Here is a 26,092-nt window from a genome sequence, read left to right on the forward strand (position 1 = left end):
CTCTTAGGGTTTCTAGAATTTGTAGTTTTTATCCGATTTGCTACAAATTGAAAATATACTGGCATTTTAGACCCATAACAAAGTGTATATGATTTAGTTTTATCGGTCCATTTGGTAAGGCCTCCATATAGACCGATTTGACTTATTGAGGGTATAAAAGGCGCACTGATCATGAAAATTGCTTAAAACTGAATACAAAATTTCCAGATTTTACTTCTCGTAGTCATTTAAATAATTGGGATGAACATCCACAGATTTCAGATTTCAAATCAAGGCGTTATTTCATCATTTTCTTGCACACTTACAAGAGATGTTTATGATTCCTCGAAAACTCAAACAAAAAATGTTTCTTATAAATTCAGTATCTGATCTAGTCTTCATAGGTAAAATCTTTACATTTATCTGTGGGAAGCGTACTGGTTGAAATGATCTGCTTGGGAAAATATTTGTCATCAAACCCCCCTGAAATTTTCAAAGGAAACTATTATATTTGATTCATGGTAGTGGGTATTTAAGATTCGGCCCGGCCGAACTTACTACTGTATATACTTGTTTGTATACAAAATTTTCTCAAAAAAAAATTTTTTTTTCGTTTAAAATTTTGTCAAAATTTTATTTCTATAGAAAATTTTATCAAGATTTTATTTCTATAGTAAGTTTTGTCAAAATTTTATTTCTATAGAAAATTTTGTCATATTTTTATTTCTTGTGCGTGGCCATTACGAAGCTCCTTACTAAGAGCTAAATGGTAAGCGTGGACGAGAAACAAAAATATGATTTTAAAGCACTAATGTTAGCTAATAAATAAAGTTCAGTGATGGTAAGTCATTATTTCCAAGCATACGGTAATGTTGAGGGTATAGAACATAGGCTTTCCGTAAGCAGTTGTTCACCTCAACTACTTACCTAGCTGGCGTATATGAGAAACGTTCTTAAGGTGTGTGACTGTCAGCATTCCAACCCCAAATATACATTTTTATCCCACAAAAAGAGAAAAAACGATCAAGTATCTTCATCCGTAGTGTTACTTTTTAAGTATTTAATAAATATTAAGCAAGAAAAATTAAACGTTTTATATTTGTGTTATGTTTGTTTTTACAGATTTAATTTTGGTGGCTTGCGATGAAATTGTGTTAAATTGACAAATGCAAATACCAGAAGGCGAATGCGACAACAAACAAGAACTCATGTCAATATTTGCTGATTTTATTGAGATATGAACTCTGGAAAGTAGGTGCAAAATTATACACGCATACACATACTACTCGCTTAAGATGTCAATCAAAATTGAATGATAATTAAAGATACAGAGTCAAGACGAAAAACGAAAAACGAAATCACAAAAAAATAATAAATAAGCGAATTACCAGTCAGAATATAATTGAAAGGCCTTCTATACCCTGACGATTGTTTTGTTGGGCAATGGATATTACAAAACCTTCAAATATACCAGCATCTAGAGTTCATTGTAATTTATCATATCAACGGGAATTTTCACAAAATGGAAATTTCTCCAATAAAGTCAAAGAACACAATTCTAGAATTTCAAACGTCAAATCGTCATTGCCTGCTACAAACTGCTCCCCAGCCTGTACCACGTCAGTGAGTGGCAAATGTTGTGGTTCTTCTTCATCATCGTCGTCGTCATCGTCATCAATATCGTCCAGTTCTTCATCATTGTCATCAATTGTACAAACATCCCAATTGATGGCCAACGACTTGGAAGATGATGGAATGGTGATGGAGGATACCCCGCAAATCGAAGACTTCAATCGAATCAATTTAAATACCATAAATTCGAATACAACAGCTAGAAATTATTGCTCCATCAGTAACCAAGCTATCAACACCATTGCCATTGACAGTAGCAAAAGTAATCGTAGCAATAGCTACTGCACTTCGGCCTCCAGCATTATGACTAACACCTCAGCCAGTATGGATGAAAATGCCAGTAGTACTATAACCTGCAGCATGTCTGCCATGGAATGCTCAATGGCTCAATCACCTCTAAATAGGAGGCGTCACACTGCTTTGCCTCAAGCTTTAATTATGAATCCCCAGCATTTATCATTGCTCGAAAGTAATAGTCATAAAATTGACTATGGCATCGATGATATGGATGAATACAAGCCTATTTTACGCAAAGCTCTATCAACGCCCTCTTGTAATATTTTGGATGTTCAACATCCGTTGAAAAGTGATGTTACTATAATAACCAATCATCATCAGACGCAGACGTACAATGATAGGGAAGTAATATCGGAGGGCACATCATCGTTATCACCATCGCCTTCATCCAATCCCCAATGTTTGCTAAACTCTTCGAATTATACCAACTCGAATATGAATAGTTCCTCTTCATCATCCTCATCTCCAAATTGTTGCTCAAGATGTTCTTCAGGGATAGCAGAAATTACTACGACGCCTCCATCGTCCACCCTAACACCATCTCCTCAACGATCGGGCTGTGCCCATTATAAACGTTCTTGCATGTTTGTGGTAAGCAGTAAAACATATTTAAATAGGTTCCGGTTTTATATATAAATCTTAACCAAAAGAATTTATTAAAATTCCAAACACCCTTCTTTGATAGAGTACTGTACTGACTTTACCAATGTAACGTTCAATTCAAACATTATTCCCCTTGGAACGTGATTTTTTGCATTATTTATAAATTTATAATTCATTGTGAAGTATCATATCTTCTCAGCAAGTTTATCTTAATTCTCGAGAACTAAGTAATTAATCAGTAAATTTACATATTGAAAAAATTCAATATTACAACAAGAAATTTCCAATAGCTCACGCTCTTTCCGATAGGAAGTAATCTATAGTAAGTTGGAACTAATTCTTCAAGTGAAAGAAAATGAACAATTTTGAAAGAGTATGTAATTGAATTAAAAAAAAAATGTGGCAAAATTTTCTATAGAAATAAGAAGACAAATTTCTATGGAAATAAAATTTTGCAAACAATTTCTATAGAAATAAAAATTTGACAACATTTTCAATATTGGGAAATTTTCTATAAAAATAAAATTTCGCAAAAATTTTCTAAGAAATAAAAATTTGCAAAAAATTTCGAAAGAAATAAAATTTTGACAAAATTTTCTATAGAAATAAAATTTTGGGAAAATTTTCTATTGAAATAAAATTTTGACAAAATTGCTATAGAAATAAAATTTTGAGAAAATTTTCTGTAGTAATAAAATTTTGAGAAAATTTTCTAAAGAGATAAAATTTTGACAAAATTTCCTATAGAAATACAATTTTGGCAAAATTGCAATAGAAATAAAGTTTTGGCAAAATTTTCTACAGAAATAAAATTTTTAAAAAATTTTCTATAGAAATAAAATTTTGAGAAAATTTTCTACAGAAATAAAATTTTGAGAATGTTTTCTATAGAAATAAAAATTTGAGAAAATCTTCCACAGAAATAAAACTTTCTATAGAAATAAAATTTTGCAAAAATTTTTTATAGAAATAAAATTTTGCAAAAATTTTCTATAGAAATAAAATCTTTGCAAAAATTTTCTATAGAAATAAAATTTTGACAAAATTTTCTATAAACATAAAATTTTGACAAAATTTTCTATAGAAATAAAATTTTGACAAAAATTTTTATAGAAATAAAATTTTGAGAAAATTTTCTGTCCAATTATACAATTATTTTTCGAACTTTATGGACAGATATAGATTATGGAACATGGTTAATAGAGCCATTGAAAAGAAAACGCCAGATACAAATCTATATACGCCTGGACTGTACATGTTTCGGTTCGGGCGAATGAACCTTTTCACAGCCTTTAGTATAGATCTGGCTGGGAGAGATAACTCAATTTTTGGGCCCTTTATGCTAACTCCTTATGGAGAAAACATTTGGGAATTTTCCTCTTACAAATTGAATAATCTTTTCTCCCACTGTACATCATCTTTTCATATAACATACAAGTCCCTTAATCTTATTTTTATTTCGTTTTGTTACATAGTAATGCCACAACACGAAATTTATTTAGATTTTCTGTAGTAATAAAATTTTGGCAAAATTTTCTACAGAAATAAAATGTTGAGAAAATTTCCTATAGAAATAAAATTTTGAGAAAATTTTCTATAGAACTAAAATTTTGACAAAATTGCTATAGAAATAAAATTTTGCAAAAATTTTCTATAGAAATAAAATTTTGCAAAAATTTTCTATAGAAATAAAATTTTGCAAAAATTTTCTATAGAAATAAAATTTTGCAAAAATTTTCTATAGAAATAAAATTTTGCAAAAATTTTCTATAGAAATAAAATTTTGCAAAAATATTCTATAGAAATAAAATTTTGAAAAAAAAAATTTCTATAGAAATAAAATTTTGAGAAAATTTTCTATAGAAATAGAAATTTGACAAAATTTTCTATAGAAATACAATTTTGGCAAAATTTTCTATAGAAAAAAAATTTTGGCAAATGTTTTCTAATGAAATAAAATTTTGACAAAATTGCTATAGAAATAAAATTTTGACCAAATTTTCGATAGAAGTAAAATGTTAACAAAATGTGCTATAGAAATAAAATGTTAACAAAATTTTCTAGAGAAATAAAATTTTTAACTAAATTTTCTATAGAAATAAAATGTTAACAAAATTTTCTATAGAAATAAAATTTTGACAAAAGTTTCTATAGAAATAAAATTTTCTATAGAAATAAAATTTTGGCTATAAATTATACAGAAATTAAATTTTGACAAAATTCCCTATAGAAATAAGATTTTGCAAACATTTTCTATGGAAATAAAATTTTGACCAAATTTGATAAAATTTTGAGAAAATGTTCTAAAGAAAACAAGTATATACGGCCGTAAGTTCGGCCCGGCCGAAGCTTATGTACCCTCCACCATGGATTGCGTAGAAACTTCTACTGAAGCCGATGGCAAGATATCTTAAAACTTCCTAACACCGTAATATATACCACGTTGTATACATTAAACTAAACAAGTATATACGGCCGTAAGTTCGGCCAGGCCGAATCTTATGTACCCTCCACCATGGATTGCGTAAAAACTTCTACGAAAGACTGTCATCGACAATCGAATTACTTGGGTTGTGGTATCTTAAAACTTCTTAACATCGTTTTCTAAATTGTGAGTTAGTCCGTACTTTGTATTATTAGATAATACGTAGAGAGCCAGAATTGAAATTGGGGGTCGCTTATATGGGGGCTATATAATTATGAACTTGATATGGACCAATTTTTGTAACTAGAGACCGATATGGACCTAGTTAGACATGGTTGTTAACGACCATATACTAACACAATGTACCAAATTTCAACTGAATCGTATGAAATTTGCCCCTCCAAGAGGCTCCAAAACCAAATCTCGAGATCGGTTTATATGAGGGCTATATATGATTATGGACTGATATGGACCACTTTTGGCATAGTTGTTAAATATCATATACTACCACCACGTACCAAATTTCAAGCAGATCGGATGAATTTTGTTTCTCCAAAAGGCACCGGAGGTCAAATCTGGCTATCGGTTTATATGGGGGCTATATATAATTATGGACTGATATGAACCAATTCCTGCATTATTGTTGGATACCATATACTAACTTCAGGTACCAAATTTCAACCGAAACGGATGAATTTTGCTCTTCCAAGAGGCCCCGGAGTTCAAATCTGAGGATCGGTTTATATAGGGCCTATATATAATTATGGTCCGATTTCGACCAATTTTTGCATGGGTGTTTGAGGCCATATATTAACAACACGTACAAAATTTCAACTGAATCAGATGAATTTTGGTCTTCCAAGAGGCTCCGGAGTTCAAATCTGGTGATCGGTTTATGTGGGGGCTATATGTAATTATGGACCGATATGAACCACCTTTTGCATGGTTGTTAGGGAAATTTGCTTCTCTTAGAGGCTCCGCAAGCCAAATCGGAGGATCGGTTTATAGGGAGCTATACGTAAAAGTGGACCCATATGGCCCATTTGCAATACCATCCGACCTACATCAATAAAAACTACTTGTGCCAAGTTTCAATTCGATAGCTTGTTTCGAACGGCAGACGAACGGACTTGCTCAGATCGATTCAGAATTTCACCACGACCCAGAATATATATATTTTATGGAGTTTTAGAGCAATATTTCGATGTGTTACAAACGGAATGACAAAGTTAATATACCCCCATCTTACGGTGGAGGGTATAAAAATTGTTAAAATCTATAGAAGTACAATTTTGACAAAATTTTCTATAGAAATAAAATTTTGAGAAAATTTTCTGTAAAAATAAAATTTTGACAAAATTACTATAAACGTAAATTTTTCACAAAATTTTCTATAGAAGTAACATGTTAACAAAATCTTCTATAAAACTAAAATTTTGACAAAATTTTTCTATAGAAATAACATTTTAACAAAAAAATTTTCTACAGAAATAAAAATTTGCAAAAATTTTCTTTAGAAATAAAATTTTTCCAAATTTTCTACAGAAATAAAATTTTGCAAAAATTTTCTATAGAAATAAAATTTTGCAAACATTTTCTACGGAAATAAAAATTTGCAAAAATTTTCTATAGAAATACAATTTTGACACAATTTTCATAGAAATAAAATTTTGACATTTTCTATAGAAATAAAATTTTGTCAAAATTTTCTATAGAAATAAAATTTTGGCAAAATTTTCTACAGAAATAAAATTTTGACAAAATTTTCTATAGAAATAAAATTTTGTCAAAATTTTCTATAGAAATAAATTTTTGGCAAAAATTTCTAAAGAAATTAAAATTTTACCAAATTTCCTATAGAAATAAGATTTTGCAAAAATTTTCTATAGAAAAAAAATGTTGAAATCTATAGAACCAAATTGTTAAAATCTATAGAAACAAAATTTTGACAACATTTTCTATGGAAATACAATTTTGACAACATTTTCTATAGAAATAAAATTTTGCAAACATTTTCTATAGAAATAACATTTTGACAAAAATTTGTATAGCAATAAAATTTTGAGAAAATTTTCTATAGAAATAAAATTTTGAAAAAAATTTCTATAGAAATAAAACTTTGAGAAAATTTTCTATAGAAGCAAAATTTTGAGAAAATTTTCAATAGAAATTTTAAATTTTTAGAAAAATTTCTATAGAAATAAAATGTTGATAAAATTTTCTATAGAAATAAAGTTTTAACAAAAATTTCTATAGAAATAAAATTTTGAAAAAATTTCCATAGAAATAAAGTTTTGAGAAAATTTTCTATAAAAATAAAATTTTGAGAAAATTTTCTATAGAGATAAAATGTTGACAAAATTTTCCATAGAAATAAAATTTCGCAAAAATAAAATTGTGCAAAAATTTTCTATAGAAATAAAATTTTGCAAAAATTTTCTATAGAAATAAAATTTTCAAAATCTTTCTACAGAAATAAAATTTTGCAAAAATTTTCTATAGAAATAAAATTTTGACAAAATTTTTCTATAGAAATAAAATTTTGACAAAATTTTCTATAGAAATAAAATTATGACAAAAATTTATATAGAAATAAAACTTTGAGAAAATTTTCTATAGAAACAAAATTTTGAGAAAATTTTCAATAGAAATTTTCAAATTTGAGAAAATTTTCTATAGAAATAAAATGTTACAAAATTTCCTATAGATATAAAATTTTGACAAAATTTTCTACAGAATTTAAATTTTGACAAAATTCTCGATAGAAATAAAATGTTAACAAAATTTTCTATAGAAATAAATTGTTAACAAAATTTTCTAGAGAAACAAAATTTCTAACAAAATCTTCTATAGAAATAAAATGGAAATAAAATTTTCTATAGACATAACCTTTTGACAAAATGTTCTATAGAAATACAATTTTGAAAAAATTTGGCAAAAAATTTCTATAGAAATAAGTTTTTAACAAAATTGCTATAGAAATAAAGTTTTGGCAAAATTTTCTACAGAAATAAAATGTTGACAAATTTTTCTAAAGAAATAAAATGTTGACAAATTTTTCTATAGAAATAATATTTTGACAAAATTTTCTATTGAAATAAAATCTTGCCAAAATTTTCTATAGAAATAAAATTTTGAGAAAACTTTCTGTAGAAATTTTCTATAGAGCATGCTCTTTTCGATAGGAAGTAATCTGTAATAAGTTAGGTGGCAACCCGATGTATCAGGCTCACTTAGACTATTCGGTCTATTGTGATACCACATCAGTGCTGCCGCTAGTGACAAATTGAGTGAAGTAGATTTTGGAAAAAAGTGGAGTAGATTGAACAAAATTGAAGTAGCATACATTTTTGAAAACAAACAATAGAATTCATTTTATTATACCCTCCACCATAGGATGGGGGGTATATTAACTTTGTCATTCCGTTTGTAACACATCGAAATATTGCTCTAAGACCCCATAAAGTATATATATTCTGGGTCGTGGTGAAATTCTGAGTCGATCTGAGCATGTCCGACCGTCTGTTGAAAAACGCTAACTTCCGAACGAAAGAATCTATCGACTTGAAACTTGGCACAAGTAGTTGTTATTGATGTAGGTCGGATGGTATTGCAAATGGGCTATATCGGTCCACTTTTACGTATAGCTCCCATATAAACGGACCCCCAAATTTGGCTTGCGGGGACTCTAAGAGAAGCAAATTTCATCCGATCCAGCTGAAATTTGGTACATGGCTTCAGCATATGATATCTAACAACCATGCAAAAATTGGTTCACATCGGTCCATAATTATATATAGCCCCCATATTAACTGATCCCCCGATTTGGCTTGCGGAGCCTCTAAGAGAACCAACTATGCAAAATTTGGTCCACATCGGTTAATAATTCAATGATAAAACCGCTATGTTCATCGTAATTAAAGGAATAGGAAAAACAATTACGTAATATGGGGAAAATTTAAAAATTTGAAGCAGAACAAAAAGTGAAGCAGATTTTTGAAAGAAGGAGTGACGAAGTAAATTTTGTGAAAATGAAGCAAAATACTTCGATTGAAGTAGTAGCGGCAGCACTGTACCACATTGGTGAACTTCTCTCTTATCACTGAGTGCTGCCCGATTCCATGTTAAGCTCAATGACAAGGGTCCTCGTTTTTATAGCCGAGTCCGAACGGCGTTCCACATTGCAGTGAAACCACTTAGAGAAGCTTTGAAACCTCAGAAATGTCACCAGCATTACTGAAGTTTCAAAGCTCAGTAATGCTGGTCTATAATAAATTTGAACTAATTCTTCAAGTGAAATAGAATGAAAAATTTTAAAATTTAGAAGAAGAGTATTATTTATTTATTTATTTATTTCTATATTTATTATAATTAAAATTACAATAAATAAAAAGAAAATTTAAGCACTAGCAGCTAAAGCTATCGGCTTATGACTAATCAATATAGGTGATATAAATGAGATAAAAGAAAAAAGGGTTAGTAAATTATAAAAATTATTGTTTGTTTTGCGTACATTATATTTTGTTTTGTAAGTTAAGAGATTTAAGAAGAGCGTATATATTATTTATATTATCCTGGGTGGGGTGTTGTAAGATAGTTGCTAAATCGTCGGTTTGTAACATGTTCCGAAAGATTGTTTCAAGTGATGTGCATTCTGATAGAAAATGTTTGGCAGTGAGGTTGGTTTGTTTGCAGTAGTCGCATAACGGTGGGGAATCTCGGGATAAAATATGTCCATGCGTGAGTTTGCTGTGAGTGAGTCGAAGACGAGTACAACATTTATTAGCTTGATAGGATGTATTGGGGGGTAACTTCAGAGGCGTTCTGTTAGGATTTATTGTTTTATATAGGTGGTTGTATGTACCCCAATGGCTGTCTGTATTTTGTTTGGCAGATGTTAGCGCCAATTTTATCAGAAAATTTTTATTGGCAGGTATAAAACTGTAAGTGGGGAAATAACTGGGAATTTCTTTTGCTATGCAATCGGCTTTTTCATTCCCAGCTATGCCAACATGGCTGGGGATCCACATGAGTTTTACTCTGTTTTTCATATCAAGCATAAGTTGTTGGATTTGGACAATAAATTCGTGCTTATTCCAGCAATTAGAACACGCATTAAAAACAGATCGGCTGTCTGAACATATTAAAGTTTTACCCCGTCTTTTACTGCATATTTCCAATGCTTTTTGAATTGCGAGAGCTTCGGCATCATATATGGAGGAGTCCTCATGGACTAATCCTGTTGATAGAATGTCACCATTTTCCGATACAACAGCGAAGGAGGTGTTCGTAGTGGTTTTGGAACCGTCAGTGAAGACTATATCCCAACCATCCATTTTATAATTTGTAAATATTTCATTAGATAAGGAACGAAAAATTGTTGGGTTGGTATTGTTCTTATTCAGATTTGTTAGAGAGGCATCAAATAGTTTTGTATCTAAAGCCCATGGCGGGTATTTATGAGTATGTGTTTTGAACTTGGTCAGACCCAAATTTTTGGATATTTTGAATATACTGAAAAGGGCAGAAGGACATCGTAGATTAGTCTTACGTTTACCCAGTAATAATAATTCCTTTGATAAGATGTTGGGTTGTATGCAAATTGTTTTGTATGAAAGTCGGCATTTCAGTTTATATGAACGTTCGGGTAGTGACTCGAATCCACTCTTAGCTAATAAGTTTTGTACTGGAGTTGTTCTAAAAGCACGTAGGCTGGATCTGATTGCATTATGCATAGTGCTTTCGATTGCAGACATAGCGGTTTTTGGGGCAACATTGTAGAGTATAAGTCCATAGTCTATTTTTGACAGAATTATAGCTTGGGCGATTTTGAGAAGATTATTTGTATGCACATAACTACGAGGCGACGATAAGTATTTGATAATATTTAGCCGGGGTTGTAAACTCTTCTTAAGACTAATACAATGATTCTTAAAATTATACTTATGATCAAAATGTACTCCTAATATTTTACATGTATCGCAATTCTCAATGTAGTTATTGTTATAAGTAATATTAATAGGTCTACAGTTCCGTTTGTTGCATATATGCATATGTTTGGTTTTATCGAATGATATGTTTGCTCCCGATACTTTAGACCATTCGTCTATAACACTAAGGGTGTTGATAAGTACGTCCTGGATAGAGATATTCGATTTATTTTTGACAATGATATATAAATCATCTGCATATAGACAGTGTTCAATACGTTTGTTCTGGGTTAGTATTCTACTTAAGTCGTCAAATGCTATGATAAACAAAGTGACTGATAGTGGGGAACCCTGAGGAATCCCATTGTGTAGTGAAACTATATCAGAGAAAATGTTGTTAACCCTAACAGAAAATTTTCTGTTGGTTAAGAAGGATTTAATGAAATTGAACATTCTAGGACCAAGTTTCCATTCAGATAGTTTCTGAAGTACAATGTGAATGCCAATTCTGTCGAAGGCTTTAACAAAATCTACCGACAGTACAGACGTATGATTTCTCTTCGAGCGGTTCTTGCATATGAGATGGTCAATATATAACAAAGCATCAGTCGTACCTAATCCTGGTTGAAAACCCACCTGATATGGGGATAGTAGGTTATACCTCTTGATGAACCACATTAATCTTTTGGACACGATTCTTTCTAATACCTTACTGATACAAGGTAATAGAGATATTGGTCAAGAAGAGTATTTAATTGAACTAGTAAATAAAATTTTGCGAAAATTTTTTATAGAAATTAAATTTTGCAAAAATTTTCTATAGAAATAAAATTTTGCAAAAATTTTCTATAAAAATAAAATTTTTCGAAAATTTTCTTTAGAAATAAAATTTTTCAAAACTGTTCTATAGAATAGATCATTTTCTCAAAATTTTAGTTCTATAGAACAGTTTTGCAAAAATTTTATTTCTAAAGAAAATTTTATTTTTATAAAAATGTTAAAATCTATAGAAATAAAATTTTGACAAAATTTTCTATAGAAATAATTTTTGTAGAAATTTTTGTCACAAGAAGGCAGTGACCCATAACTAAATTTTTCAAATGCTTATAATCCTTTTTGGAAACTACTGAAGAAGTATGATTGACCACAGATTAACTTGCTATATTTCTACATATTTTGATTATACCTATTTAGATCTTATATAACAATAACTTGGTTCTTTCTTAACTTAGACCTTAGACCCCTAAGTCATTTCATGTTACTTACATAAAAAAATAATAATAATTTTGATATATGTCCATTTATATATTCCCCAAAATATTTCTCAATATAATGACAATTAGTCAATCATAACGTATACATCGCATCTATGATCCACCATCTACAGTCATTCTGCATGTGTCAGTTAGTCTGCATTGATCGTCAATTATCATCATGGCATTTTTCCTTTTGTCACGAATTATAAAAATTGCCTCAATCTTCTCCATTCTTTTATTCCAATCCGCTCTCATTCCAATGGTCGAGGTTCCAATAAGTTGACTCATATTCCATCTTATTGTTGATGTATATTCTTCATTGCGTCAATCATCATTGCGATCTACTTCTCGACGAATCCAAAGGGTAGATAGATATGTTTGTACATATTTCTATATACATATGTCAGTTTAATTAATTTTGATTTGATTATTGATGAATTGGTATTGGATAGTATGAGATCTATAACGAATTCAGTTTCATTTCTAAAATATCTTTTATCCCAAAAAATGTATTTATTTTCTAAACTATAAAATTAAACTATAATAAATGCTACAAATTATATTAAAACAAGTAAGGAAAGTCTAAAGTCGGGCGGGGCCGACTATATTATACCCTGCACCAATTTGTAGATCTAAATTTTCGATACCATATCACATCCGTCAAATGTGTTGGGTGCTATATATAAAGGTTTGTCCCAAATACATACATTTAAATATCACTCGATTTGGACAGAATTTGATAGACTTTTACAAAATCTATAGACTCAAAATCTATAGGCCGAAGCTTATGTACCCTCCATCATGGATTGCGTAGAAACTTCTTCTAAACACTGCCATCCAGAATCGAATTACTTAAGTTGCGGTAACGCTTGCCGATGGCAAGGTATCTTAAAACCTCCTAACACCATCTTCTAAATTGTATGTAAGTCCATACGTGGTATATATTAAATCAAAAAAGATCGATTCAATACGTATATAATTCAGTTTGACAAAGTAGACATAAAATTTTTACAAAATTTTCTACAGAAATAAAAATTGTGAAAAAAAATTTCTATAGAAATAAAATTTTCACAAAATTTTCTATAGAAATAAAAATTTTGACAAAATTTTCTATAGAAAGAAAATTTTGACAAAAATTTCTACAGAAATAAAATTTTAACAAAATTTTCTATAGAAATAAACTTTTGACAAAATTTTCTATAGAAATAAAATCTTGGTAGATTATTTTTGGCTCGAGTGGCAACCATGATTATGAACCGAATAAAATTTGAACAAAATTTTCTATAGAAAAAAATTTTGGTAGATTATTTTTGGCTCTAGTGGCAACCATGATTATGAACCGATATGGACCAATTTTTGTGTGATTGGACCAATTTTGGTATGGTTGTTAGCGACCATATACTAACACCACGTTCCTAATTTGAACCGGATAGGATGAATTTTGCTCCTCCAAGAGGCTCCGGAGGTCAAATCTGGAGAACGTTTTATATGGGGGCTATATATAATTATGGACCGATATGGACCAATTCTGCCACGGTTGTTAAAGATCATATACTAACACCATGTTCCAAATTACAACCGGATTGGATGAAATTTGCTTCTCTTTGAGGCTCCGCAAGCCAAATCTAGGGATCGGTTTATATGGGGGCTATATATAATTATGGACCGATGTGGACCAATTTTTGCATGGTTGTTAGATACCATATACCAACATCATGTACCAAATTTCAGCCGGATCGGATGAAATTTTCTTCTCTTTGAGGCTCGGCAAGCAAAATCTGGGGATCGGTTTATATGGGGGCTATATATAATTATGGACCGATGTGAACCAATTTTTGCACGGTTGTTAGAGACCATATACCAACACCATATACCAAATTTCTGCCGGATCGGATGAAATATGCTTCTGTTAGAGGCTCCACAAGCCAAATCTGAGGGTCCCTTTATATGGGGGCTATACGTAAAAGTGGACCGATATGGCCCATTTGCAATACCATCCGACCTACATCGATAACAACTACTTGTGCCAAGTTTCAAGTCGATAGCTTGTTTTGTTCGGAAGTTATCGTGATTTCAACAGACGGACGGACGGACGGACGGACATGCTTAGATCGACTCAGAATTTCACCACGACCCAGAATATATATACTTTATGGGGTCTTAGAGCAATATTTCGATGTGTTACAAACGGAATGACAAAGTTAATATACCCCCATCCTATGATGGAGGGTATAAAAATATGGGAAAAATTTAAATCTGAAGCAATTTTAAGGAAACTTCGCAAAAGTTTATTTATGATTTATCGCTCGATATATATACATTAGAAGTTTAGGAAAATTAGAGTAATTTTAACAACTTTTCGACTAAGCAGTGGCGATTTTACAAGGAAAATGTTGGTATTTTGACCATTTTTATCGAAATCAGAAAAACATATATATGGGAGCTATATATAAATCTGAACCGATTTCAACCAAATTTGGCACGCATAGCTACAATGCTAATTTTACTCCCTGTGCAAAATTTCAACTAAATCGGAGCAAAAAATTGGCCTCTGTGGTCATATGAGTGTAAATCGGGCGAACGATATATATGGGAGCTATATCTAAATCTGAACCGATTTCAATCAAATTTGACACGCATAGCTACAATGCTAATTTTACTCCCTGTGCAAAATTTCAACTAAATCGGAGCAAAAAATTGGCCTCTGTGGTCATATGAGTGTAAATCGGGCGAACGATATATATGAGAGCTATATCTAAATCTGAACCGATTTCAACCAAATTTGGCACGCATAGCTACAATGCTAATTCTACTCCCTGTGCAAAATTTCAACTAAATCGGAGTTAAAAATTGGCCTCTGTGGTCATATGAGTGTAAATCCGGCGAAAGCTATATATGGGAGCTATATATAAATCTGAACCGATTTCAACCAAATTTAGCACGCATAGCTACAATGCTAATTGTACTCCCTGTGCAAAATTTCAACTAAATCGGAGTTAAAAATTGGCCTCTGTGGTCATATGAGTGTAAATCGGGCGAAAGCTACACACAAAAAAATTGTTTTCTGATTCAATCACGAAATTAATTGATCCAATTAATTTTTAATTCAAATGTCTTCAATCACAGAAATGATAGTATCAATTAAAAAATTAATTGAAGGTCAATTAAAAAGTTAATTGATCCAATTAAAAAATTAATGGATACTATTATTTTTGTGATTGATTTTTGTTTCAATTAAAAAAAATTGTTGAATCAATTAATTTTTTAATTGAATATTTTTTAAAACTCAATTAAAATTTTAATTGGAAAATTTTTCGTGAAATTATTTTGTGTGTATATATGGGAGCTATATCTAAATCTGAACCGATTTCAACAAAATTTGGCACGCATAGTTTTAATGCTAATTCTACTCCCTGTGCAAAATTTCAACTAAATCGGAGTTAAAAATTGGCCTCTGTGGTCATATGAGTGTAAATCGGGCGAAAGCTATATATGGGAGCTATATATAAATCTGAACCGATTTCAACCAAATTTGGCACGCATAGCTATAATGCTAATTTTACTCCCTATGCAAAATTTCAACTAAATCGGAGTTAAAAATTGGCCTCTGTGGTCATATGAGTGTAAATCGGGCGAACGATATATATGGGAGATATATCTAAATCTGAACCGATTTCAACCAAATTTGGCACGCATAGCTACAATGCTAATTTTACTCCCTGTGCAAAATTTCAACTAAATCGGAGCAAAAAATTGGCCTCTGTGGTCATATGAGTGTAAATCGGGGGAAAGCTATATATGGGAGATATATCTAAATCTGAACCGATTTCAACAAAATTTGGCACGCATAGTTACAATGCTAATTCTACTCCCTGTGCAAAATTTCAACTAAATCGGAGTTAAAACTTGGCCTCTGTGGTCATATGAATGTAAATCGGGCGAAAGCTATATATGGGAGCTATATCTAAATCTGAACCGATTTCAACCAAATTTGGCACGCATAGCTACAATGCTAATTCTACTCCCTGGGCAAAATTTCAATTAAATCGGAGTAAAAGATTGGTCACTGTGGTCATATGAGTGTAAATCGGGCGAACGATATATATGGGAGCTATATCTAAACCTGAACTGATTTCAATAAAATTTGCCACACTTGACTATAGTACTAATTGTTCTCCTTGTGCAAAATTTTAAGCAAATTGGGGTAAAACTCTAGCTTCTGGGACCGTATTAGTCCATATCGGGCGAAAGATATATATGGGAGCTATATCTAAATTTGAACCGATTTCAATCAAATTTGGTACACTTGACTATAGTACTAATTGTTCTTCTTGTGCAAAATTTTAAGCAAATTAGGGTAAAACTCTGGCTTCTGGGGCCATATAAGTCCATATCGGGCGAAATATATATATATGGGAGCTATATCTAAATCTGAACCGATTTCTTCCAAAATCAATAGGGTTCTATTCTGAGCCAAAACACATACTTGTGCCAAATTTGAAGTCGATTGGACTAAAACTGCGACCTAGACTTTGATTACAAAAATGTGTTCACGGATAGACGGACATGGCTATATCGACTCCGGAGCCCACCATGGACATTTTTGCCAAAGACACCATGTGTCTATCTCGTCTCCTTCTGGGTGTTGCAAACATATGCACTAACTTATAATACCCTGTTCCACAGTGTGGCGCAGGGTATAATAAATGCAAGATGATTAAATTTAAGAGGAGGACTCTTTCACAGACAACATGAGTTCCGTTCAGGAAAGTCAACAATGGGATCACTTAGAGATAAAATGGACGTGGATCTAGCTTTGCATAGGGGCAGGATTGATCCCTGTGTGGCACCTGATTGATCCCCGTGTGGCACCTGAGTTGATTTGCTTTCTTCTTGACCCTTATGCTGTATGCTATATCAGTACGCGGTCCTTTAAGTCGTTTCTGAGGAACCTCATTCGGTGTTTCGGTATACGGAATATACTCTCAAGAAGGCGTTTTGATATACGGAATATACTCTCAAAAGGGTGTTTCTGAACGCCACTAGGATGATATGTCTTGAGGTATAATATGGTAGTGCTGATTGTACGCTATTACTTCTTTTAGAGCTACTAAAGTCGGTTTCCCGGGTCTGAATCCATGTTGTTTAATGGAGAGGCACCTGCCGATCCTAATTGCTTCGGCAAGTCTAGGTTTTGTTAGACGTTCAAGTAGTTTCCCAGCTGTGTCCAATATGCACGACGATAGAGATGCTAGGTCCTCTCACCATTACTAATAACAAGTATTACTTGTTCTCTCCATGTTTTGGAGAAGATTCCTGATTTTAGACAGCTATTGTAAATGGTTGTGGTCGGTCGCAAATACAATTATTTTAAATTAATTTTAATAAAATTGTATTTTATTTAGTTAAAGGCAAACTAAGCTAGAGAAAACTAATAATTTTTTTTAACACAAAATAAAGTTTTTAATAGTTAATTTTTTTTTAGTTTCTTGTTTATTTTTATCAATTTACCCTTTCCCTTTTTATTGTATTCTTACTCACGATTTTTGTTTACAATTTACAATATGTTCAACCTTCGCCAGGTGTAATATTTAGATTTCCTATTATTTTTACAATAAACAAATAAATATAATTGTGCCTTTATTTCATATCGATTCAAATTTTCACAACTTTGGCTTGCGATCCCATTGTGTATAGCATTGGCCCATCGGTCACTGTCACTGTCTGTAGTTTATGTTACAAATTAACATCTTTTAAAAAGTTTAATTTATATATTTGTTTTTGTATTATAAGTGTGGCAGGATTTCGTGATTTTTTTATTAGTAGTGGTTAGAAACAAATATATATTTTTTTTAATATTAGAAGCGTTGCCATATTGATACAATATGAAATCACGGGGAAAATGTGGGAAACTTAGCACCTAGCACAATGAATGGTATTGCAAATTTGTCACATCAAACCACCTTTAAGTATAGCCCCCATATAAACCGACCCCAGATTTGACTTTGGGATCCTCTTGGAAGAGCAAATTTCATCCAATCCGGTTGAAATTTAGCACGAAATGTCAATCCATATCGGTCCATAATCATATACAGAGCCCATATATACAGATGTGACTTTAAGAAAAAATTTCATCCAATCGAGTGCATAATTTTATACATATAAAATTCCCCATGCACAGAGCGAAAAAATAATTTTATTTGATAAAAAAAAAATACGAATATCCAAATAAAATATTTATCAATTTTCCTGCGATAAACTTCCAGATTTGTAGGTATTTTATCGAAATAATTTTCAAATTTTAACTGATAAAAAAATCTACTATTCAACAAAAATGTCGTAGCCATTTTAGCACTTACAAAACCACTATTCAACAATTATGTCGTAGTAGATTTTTAAATTTAATAAAAATAAAAATTTTTATAAAAAAAATATCGTAAGTGATTTATCAACATTAAGTTGATAAAAAATAAATTCCACTATTTGATAAAAAATATCGTAAGATATTTGTCACTTTTTCCTGACCTTAAATCGATAAACAAAACCCAGTTTTCTATAAAAATATCGTAACCTTTTTATACCCTCCACCATAGGATGGGGGTATAACATATTAACTTTGTCATTTCGTTTGTAACACATCGAAATATTGCTCTAAGACCCCATAAAGTATATATATATTCTGGGTCGTGGTGAAATTCTGAGTCGATCTGCGCATGTCCGTCCGTCCGTCTGTTGAAATCACGCTAACTTCCGAACGAAACAAGCTATCGACTTGAAACTTGGCACAAGTAGTTGTTATTGATGTAGGTCGGATGGTATTGGAAATGGGCCATGTCGGTAAACTTTTACGTATAGCCCCCATATAAACCGATCCCCCGATTTGGCTTGCGGAGCCTCTAAGAGAAGCAAATTTCATCCGATCCTGCTGAAATTTTGTACATGGTGTCAGCATATGATCACTAACAATCATGCAAAAATTGGTCCACATCGATCCCCCGATTTGACCTCCGGAGCCTCTAAGAGAAGGAAATTTCATACGATGCGGCTGAAATTTGGTACATGGTGTTAGTATATGGTCTCTAATGACCATGCAAAAAATGGTCCACATCGGTCAATAATTAAAGGGTGATACGGTCAAAATTTCGTCAAGGGAAAACGCGTGTAAATCTGTGAAATCGTTTATTTAAAAAATCAAATTAAATTTTTTTCAAGTTCAATTAGTATAAAATTCAGGAAAAATATTCAGTTAGGCCTTCGCTTTTCCAAATCCGAATTGCCGGGCCTCACGCTTGACACCTGCCATCAGATTTTGTACAGCCACCTTGTCCACCTTCTTCGCCGCAAAAAGCCAGTTTGCCTTGAACTGCTGCTCGTCCTTAGCAGTTGTTTGGTCTTCTTTAGGTTCCGCTTGACAATAGCCCAGTATTTCTCAATTGGACGGAGCTCTGGTGTGTTGGGAGGGTTCGTGTCCTTGGGAACCACCTGCACGTTGTTGGCGGCGTACCACTCCATGGCCTTTTTACCGTAATGGCAAGATGCCAAATCCGGCCAAAACAGTATGGAACAACCGTGTTTCTTCAGGAAAGGCAGCAGACGTTTATTCAAACACTCTTTCACGTAAATTTCTTGGTTGACAGTCCCGGAAGCTATGAAAATGCAGCTTTTCAAGCCACAGGTACAGATGGCTTGCCAAACCAGATATTTCTTTGCGAACTTTGACAGTTTTATGTGCTTGAAAATATCTGCTACCTTTCCCCTTCCTTTTGCCGTATAAAACTCCTGTCCCGGAAGCTGCTTGTAGTCGGCTTTGACGTAGGTTTCGTCGTCCATTACCACGCAGTCAAACTTCGTCAGCATCGTCGTATACAGCCTCCGGGATCGCGCTTTGGCCGTCGTATTTTGTTTATCATCGCGATTTGGAGTCACTACCTTCTTGTAAGTCGATAGTCCGGCTCGTTTTTTGGCTCGATGCACGGTTGTAGACGATACACCCAGCTTATTTGCGGCATCTCGGAGAGAGAGGTTAGGGTTTCGCTTGAAACTACCGGCAACTCTCTTGTCGTCTCAGCGGCTGCCGGTTTTCGATTTCCCCCCGATCCAGACTTCCTGGCTGTCGACAAACGTTCCCCAAACACTTTAATTACATTTGTAATGGTTGATTTGGCAACTTTTAGCGATTTTGCCAGCTTTGCGTGCGAGTAGCTCGGATTTTCGCGATGCGCGAGCAAAATTTTGATACGCTGCTCTTCTTGCTTGGACGGCATTTTGACAACTGAAAAGTGAATTCCAAAATCAAAATAGGAGCAACATTCTACACACACACACACCTTCAAAATCAGGGGTTTTTTAATGCAAAATTGAAAGAAATACGTCAAGTTTATATTGACCAAATTTTGACCGTATCACCCTTTATATATAGCCCTCATATAAACCGATCACCAGATTTGAACTCCGGAGCCTCTTGGAAGACCAAAATTCATCTGATTCAGTTGCAATTTGGTACGTGGTGTTAATGTATGGCCTCAAACACCCATGCAAAAATTGGTCGAAATCGGTCCATAATTATATATAGCCCCCATATAAACCGATCCCCAGATTTGACCTCCGGAGCCCCTTGGAAGAGCAAAATTCATCCGAATCGGTTGAAATTTGGTACGTGATGTTAGTATATGGTATCCAACAATCATGGAATTGGTTCATATCAGTCCATCTGGGTAGGTCAAATCTGGGGATCGGTTTATATGATCCCCAGATTTGACCTACGGTGCCTTTTGGAGAAGCAAAATTCATCCGATCTGGTTGAAATTTGGTACGTAGTGGTAGTGTATGATATTTAACAGCCATGCCAAAAGTGGTCCATATCAGTCCATAATCATATATAACCCCCATATACAACGATCCCGAGATTAGGTTCTGGAGCCTTTTGGAGGAGTAAATTTCATCCGAGTCAGTTGGAATTTGGTACATTGTGCTATTATATGACCGTTAAAAAACATGCCCAACTAGGTTCATATCGGTCTATAGTTATATATGGCCCTCAGATAAATCGATCCCCAATCACACAAAAATTGGTCCATATCAAGTACATAAATGTGTATAGCCCACATATAAGCGACCCTATATTTCAATTCTGGCTGTCTACCACGTATGGACTCAACCGTGCAAAAATTGGTCCACATCGGTCCATAATTATATATGGCGCCCATATAAACCGATCCCCAGATTTGGGTTGCGGAGCCTCAAAGAGAAGCAAATTTCATCCAATCCGGTTGTAATTTAGAACATGGTGTTAGTATATGATCTTTAACAACCGTGCCAGAATTGGTCCATATCGGTCCATAATTATATATAGCCCCCATATAAAACATTCTCCAGATTTGACCTCCGGCGCCTCTTGGAGGAGCAAAATTCATCCGATCCGGTTCAAATTAGGCGCGTGATGTTAGTATATGGTCGCTAACAACCATACCAAAATTGGTCCAATCACACAAAAATTGGTCCATATCGGTTCATAATCATGGTTGCCACTAGAGCCAAAAATAGTCTACCAAAATTTTATTTCTATAGAAAACTTTGTCAAAATTTTATTTCTATAGAAAATTTTGTCAAAATTTTATTTCTAGAGAATTTTTTTTTTTAAATTTTATTCAGTTCATAATAAAATTTTCATCATTGTCAAAATTTTATTTCTATAGAAAATTTTTTTCAAATTTTATTCGGTTCATAATCATGGTTGCCACTCGAGCCAAAAATAATCTACCAAGATTTTATTTCTATAGAAATTTTTGTCAAAAGTTTATTTCTATAGAAAATTTTATTTCTATAGAAAATTTTGTTAAAATTTTATTTCTGTAGAAAATGTTGTCAAAATTTTATGTCTACTTTGTCAAACTGAATTATATACGTATTGGATCGATCTTTTTTGATTTAATATATACCACGTATGGACTTACATACAATTTAGAAGATGGTAGGTTTTAAGATACCTTGCCATCGGCAAGCGTTACCGCAACTTAAGTAATTCGATTGTGGATGGCAGTGTTTAGAAGAAGTTTCTACGCAAACCATGATGGAGGGTACATAAGCTTCGGCCTGGCCGAACTTACGGCCGTATATACTTGTTTTTTCCTCCAATTACAAAATCGTTAAAGAATTTCAAACTATCAATGCATAACTTTATCAAATTTTCAATAATTTTCTTGATAAATATTTTTATCAAAATTTAACAAAACGTATTTTTTCTGTGTACTAAACGTGGGACGTTAGATACACAGTGAGACCTCTTAAACTTGGACTGTCTGATAATTTTATCCCATTAAATAAAATGAGTGGACTTCCCACAAATATGAGCAAAATGTAAACGGCCGTGAGTGTCCACTTCTGAGAGGTTTCACAGTGATAATTAAATTGAAATGCTTTTAGTGACATTATTATATCTGTGTGTTGTAAGAATTATATTGATTTAAGCCATACACGCAAAAAAATAATTCTTTCCTCCCAAACGAAATTTTAGACAAACAAAGTTCGTTTCTCATTTGCTTTTCGCTGTAAGGAAGTGTATTTGGAAGAAAAGTATATACTTTTTGTGATAAACGTTTATTCTTTTCCAGGATGTAAAAACAATTTCATAAAGACTAGCTCAAAAAAAAAACATTATTTTCTTGCTAATTGCATTGTCCCTCACATCTTTCTCACATCCACGAGGATTTTTAGTTCTTAACACCTTTTCCTGTAATACCAACAATGTAGAAGAAATTATACGATTTTATAAATTTTTAAAATTTTTTTACCTTTCGCCTGGACGGAGAATCGAACCGCGGACCATGCACATTGTAAGCCAACACACTAACCACTGAGCTATGTACCTGTTATGGTCATCAATAGATAAATATCAATATAAGTTATATTTATATAGCATAGCTTGCGGCGCCCACGAACCGAATAAACAAAGTTTATTTAACAGAAACAAACATTTAGTTTGGCACCGTGGAGCAGTGGTAGCTACGTCCGACTCTCATGCCAAGGGTCGTGGGTTCGATCCCTGCTTCGGCCAAAGTTTTTTTTTTTTGCTTTTGTTTTTTTACATATATTCCAGATATATTCGGAAGATTCCGAAAAAATGTTCAACATTACATTGTACTTTATTAAATTTTGAACTATAAAATGTGTCTTATTAAAGACCTAAAGTCAGAAAAGAACAGTGTTTGATATAAACGAAATGGACTGTGTTGTTATTTCAAAAATAACTTTTTTTATTGAAAAAATAAAAATTTTGTAACAAACGAATTTTTTTGGTGATAAAAGTTTAAAATTTTCGAAGCAATTCAAAAAACTCTAACAAAAGAAAAACGTTTTCGGTACACGTTTTCCAAACGTTTTTTTTCTTTGCGTGTACAAATAAGTCCACACAGAAAAAAATATCACCAAAAATTTTCCAATACAATTTTTAATTGAATTTTAAAAAATATTCAATTAAAACTTTACTAGGTTCGACAAAATTTTTAACTGAAACAATCAAATCAATCACAATATTTAATTGCATCAATTAATTTCTTAATTGAAACAATTAATTTTTTAATTGACTTCGTTGATTTATACTATTATTTCTGTGATTGAAGACATTTCAATTAAAAATTAATTGGATTGGATTGGATGAAGGCAAACAATATTTTTTTCTATGCAGATATTGTTCAGGTTAGTCGTATTTTATATTTATTGAAAGTCTTCTTCATTTTTTTTTAAAGAGAAAACAATTATCCATATGTTAATTATACCCTAAACCACATAGTGGTCAGGGTATAATAAGTTTGATCGGCCAAAAAATGTGCCTACCAGCAATATTGATTTTAGACCCCATAAAATATATACCGATCGACTCAGAATCACCTCCTGAGTCGATCTAGCGCTAGGTGTCCGTCCGTCCGTCCGTCTGTCCATGTATTTGTTGTTCACAGGATTCCGGTCGCAATTATTAACCGATTTTGATGAAATTTGGTACAGGGAGTTTTTCGGGCACAAGGACGAACGCTATTGAATTTGGAAGAAATCGGATCAAATTTAGATATAGCTCCCGTATATATGTATCGCCCGATTTCGACAAATAAGGTCACGTTGCGCGTTTTTTCAAACGGATCGTCACCAAATTTGGCAAAAGGTAATGTTTTCCATCGTCCTTCAAGTCTGCAAAATTTCATCCAAATCGGTTCAGATTTAGATATAGCTCTCATATATATGTATCGCCCGATTTTCCCAAATTTGGCCACAAAACTTTTATTTATCAACCGATCTTACTCAAAGTTGGCTAAATATAATCTTCTATAGTACTAACTATATGTGCAAAAAATCATCCAAATCGGTTCAGATTTAGCTATAGCTCCCATATATATGTACCGCCCGATTTTTCTAAATTTGGCCATAAAACCCTTATTTATCAACCGATCTTGCCCAAATTTGGCTAAATGTAGTCTTTTGTAGCACTAACGATATGTGCAAAAAATCATCGAAATCGGTTCAGATTTAGATATAGCTCCCATATATATGTATAGCCCGATTTTCCCAAATTTGGCCATAGAACCCTTATTTATTAACCGATCTTACTAAAAGTTGGCTAGATCCAGTCCTCTATAGTACTAACTATATGTGCAAAATTTCATCGAAATCGGTTCAGATGTAGATATAGCTCCCATATATGTATCACCCGATTTTGAAAAATTCGCCCCTAATAACTTTATGTTTGACCATACAGGCCTCATTTCTTAACTGACCTTACTCAAATCTTGCACAAGGTAACATTTTATGGTATTAATCAAACCTGCAAAATATTATGCAAATTGGTTCAGATTTAGATATAGCTTCCATATATATGCATCGCTCGATTTTCCCAAATTTGGCCATAGTACTCTTATTTATTAACCAATGTTACTCAAATTTCAAATTTTGATGTACTAGCCGATTGTACTTATACGTACTTGTAGCTCTTACATAAGAATATTGCCCGATTTTTACAAATTTGGATTTATTACCCACACTAATTGAACGATTTTCTCTTTTTTAATAATGGGCTCAATATTAGTGGCATACTAACCCCGTAGGTGCAATATCAACTACAGCCAGTGTTGCTAGAAGTAGGGGAAATTCCCTATACGTAGGGTTTTTCTAATATTTAGCGTCTTGTAGGGACGTAGGGCCACAATGTAGGACATTTTCACTCAACACAATTTGTAATAATTTTTACATTTTGGTAGCTCTAGAGGAGGAAATTAGAAGCCGGCAAGGCTTGATCTTTAACAATGTGTGGTAAACTTTATTCCTGTAGAAAATGTTGTCAACATTTTATTTTTATAGAACATTTTGTCAAAAGTGTATTTCTATAGAATTCTTTTTCAAAATATTATTTCTATAAAAATTTTTTTCAAAATTTTATTTCTGTGGAATTTTTTCTCAAAATTTTATTTCTATAGAATTTATTGTCAAAATGTTATTTCTATAGAAAAATTTCTCACAAAAATTTGTTTATAGAAACTTTTTCCAAAATTGTATTTTTATAGAGATTTAACAAAAAAGATTACTAATTTGGGTAGAATTCTACCAACTGTGGCAACCGTGGTGGTAATACAAATTTATATTCTAAGTTATATACGTTGCATATTCATGTTTTAAGATAATAAAGTACTTAGAACCATTTTTGTTTTGTAGATTTTTTTTAATTTAACGAAAAATATAGTAGGGAAAATTGTTTGGGAATGTATGGGAAAGTAGGGAACTTTGTTTGTGCTTGTAGGGTAAACCGAAAATTTTCCCTGGCAACATTGACTATGAGCTATAGTCAGATTGACACAAAGCACCCATAGACATGTACCCCTTAATTTTCTTAAATATGCAACTGTGGTTTATCTCCCAGACCTATATGTTACCCCACAAATGCTTATGATTACTAATTCTGTAATGGTGGTTTAGGGTATGATATAGTC

General features: G+C 32.4%; 1 protein-coding gene across 1 annotated transcript in view; it reads left to right on the forward strand.

Moving 5' to 3' along the window:
* Rchy1 (Ring finger and CHY zinc finger domain containing 1) overlaps positions 1-26,092 on the forward strand; it is a 76,507-nt gene that overhangs the window by 25,941 nt on the left and 24,474 nt on the right. Inside the window, exon 2 of the mRNA XM_075293717.1 lies at positions 1,102-2,499. Within this exon, the coding sequence (XP_075149832.1) occupies positions 1,423-2,499 (1,077 nt within the window). The 5' untranslated portion in view covers positions 1,102-1,422. The remainder of the gene's footprint in view (positions 1-1,101; positions 2,500-26,092) is intronic.

Source organism: Haematobia irritans, chromosome 2 (genome assembly GCF_050003625.1).
Source record: "Haematobia irritans isolate KBUSLIRL chromosome 2, ASM5000362v1, whole genome shotgun sequence".
NCBI lineage: Eukaryota > Metazoa > Arthropoda > Insecta > Diptera > Muscidae > Haematobia > Haematobia irritans.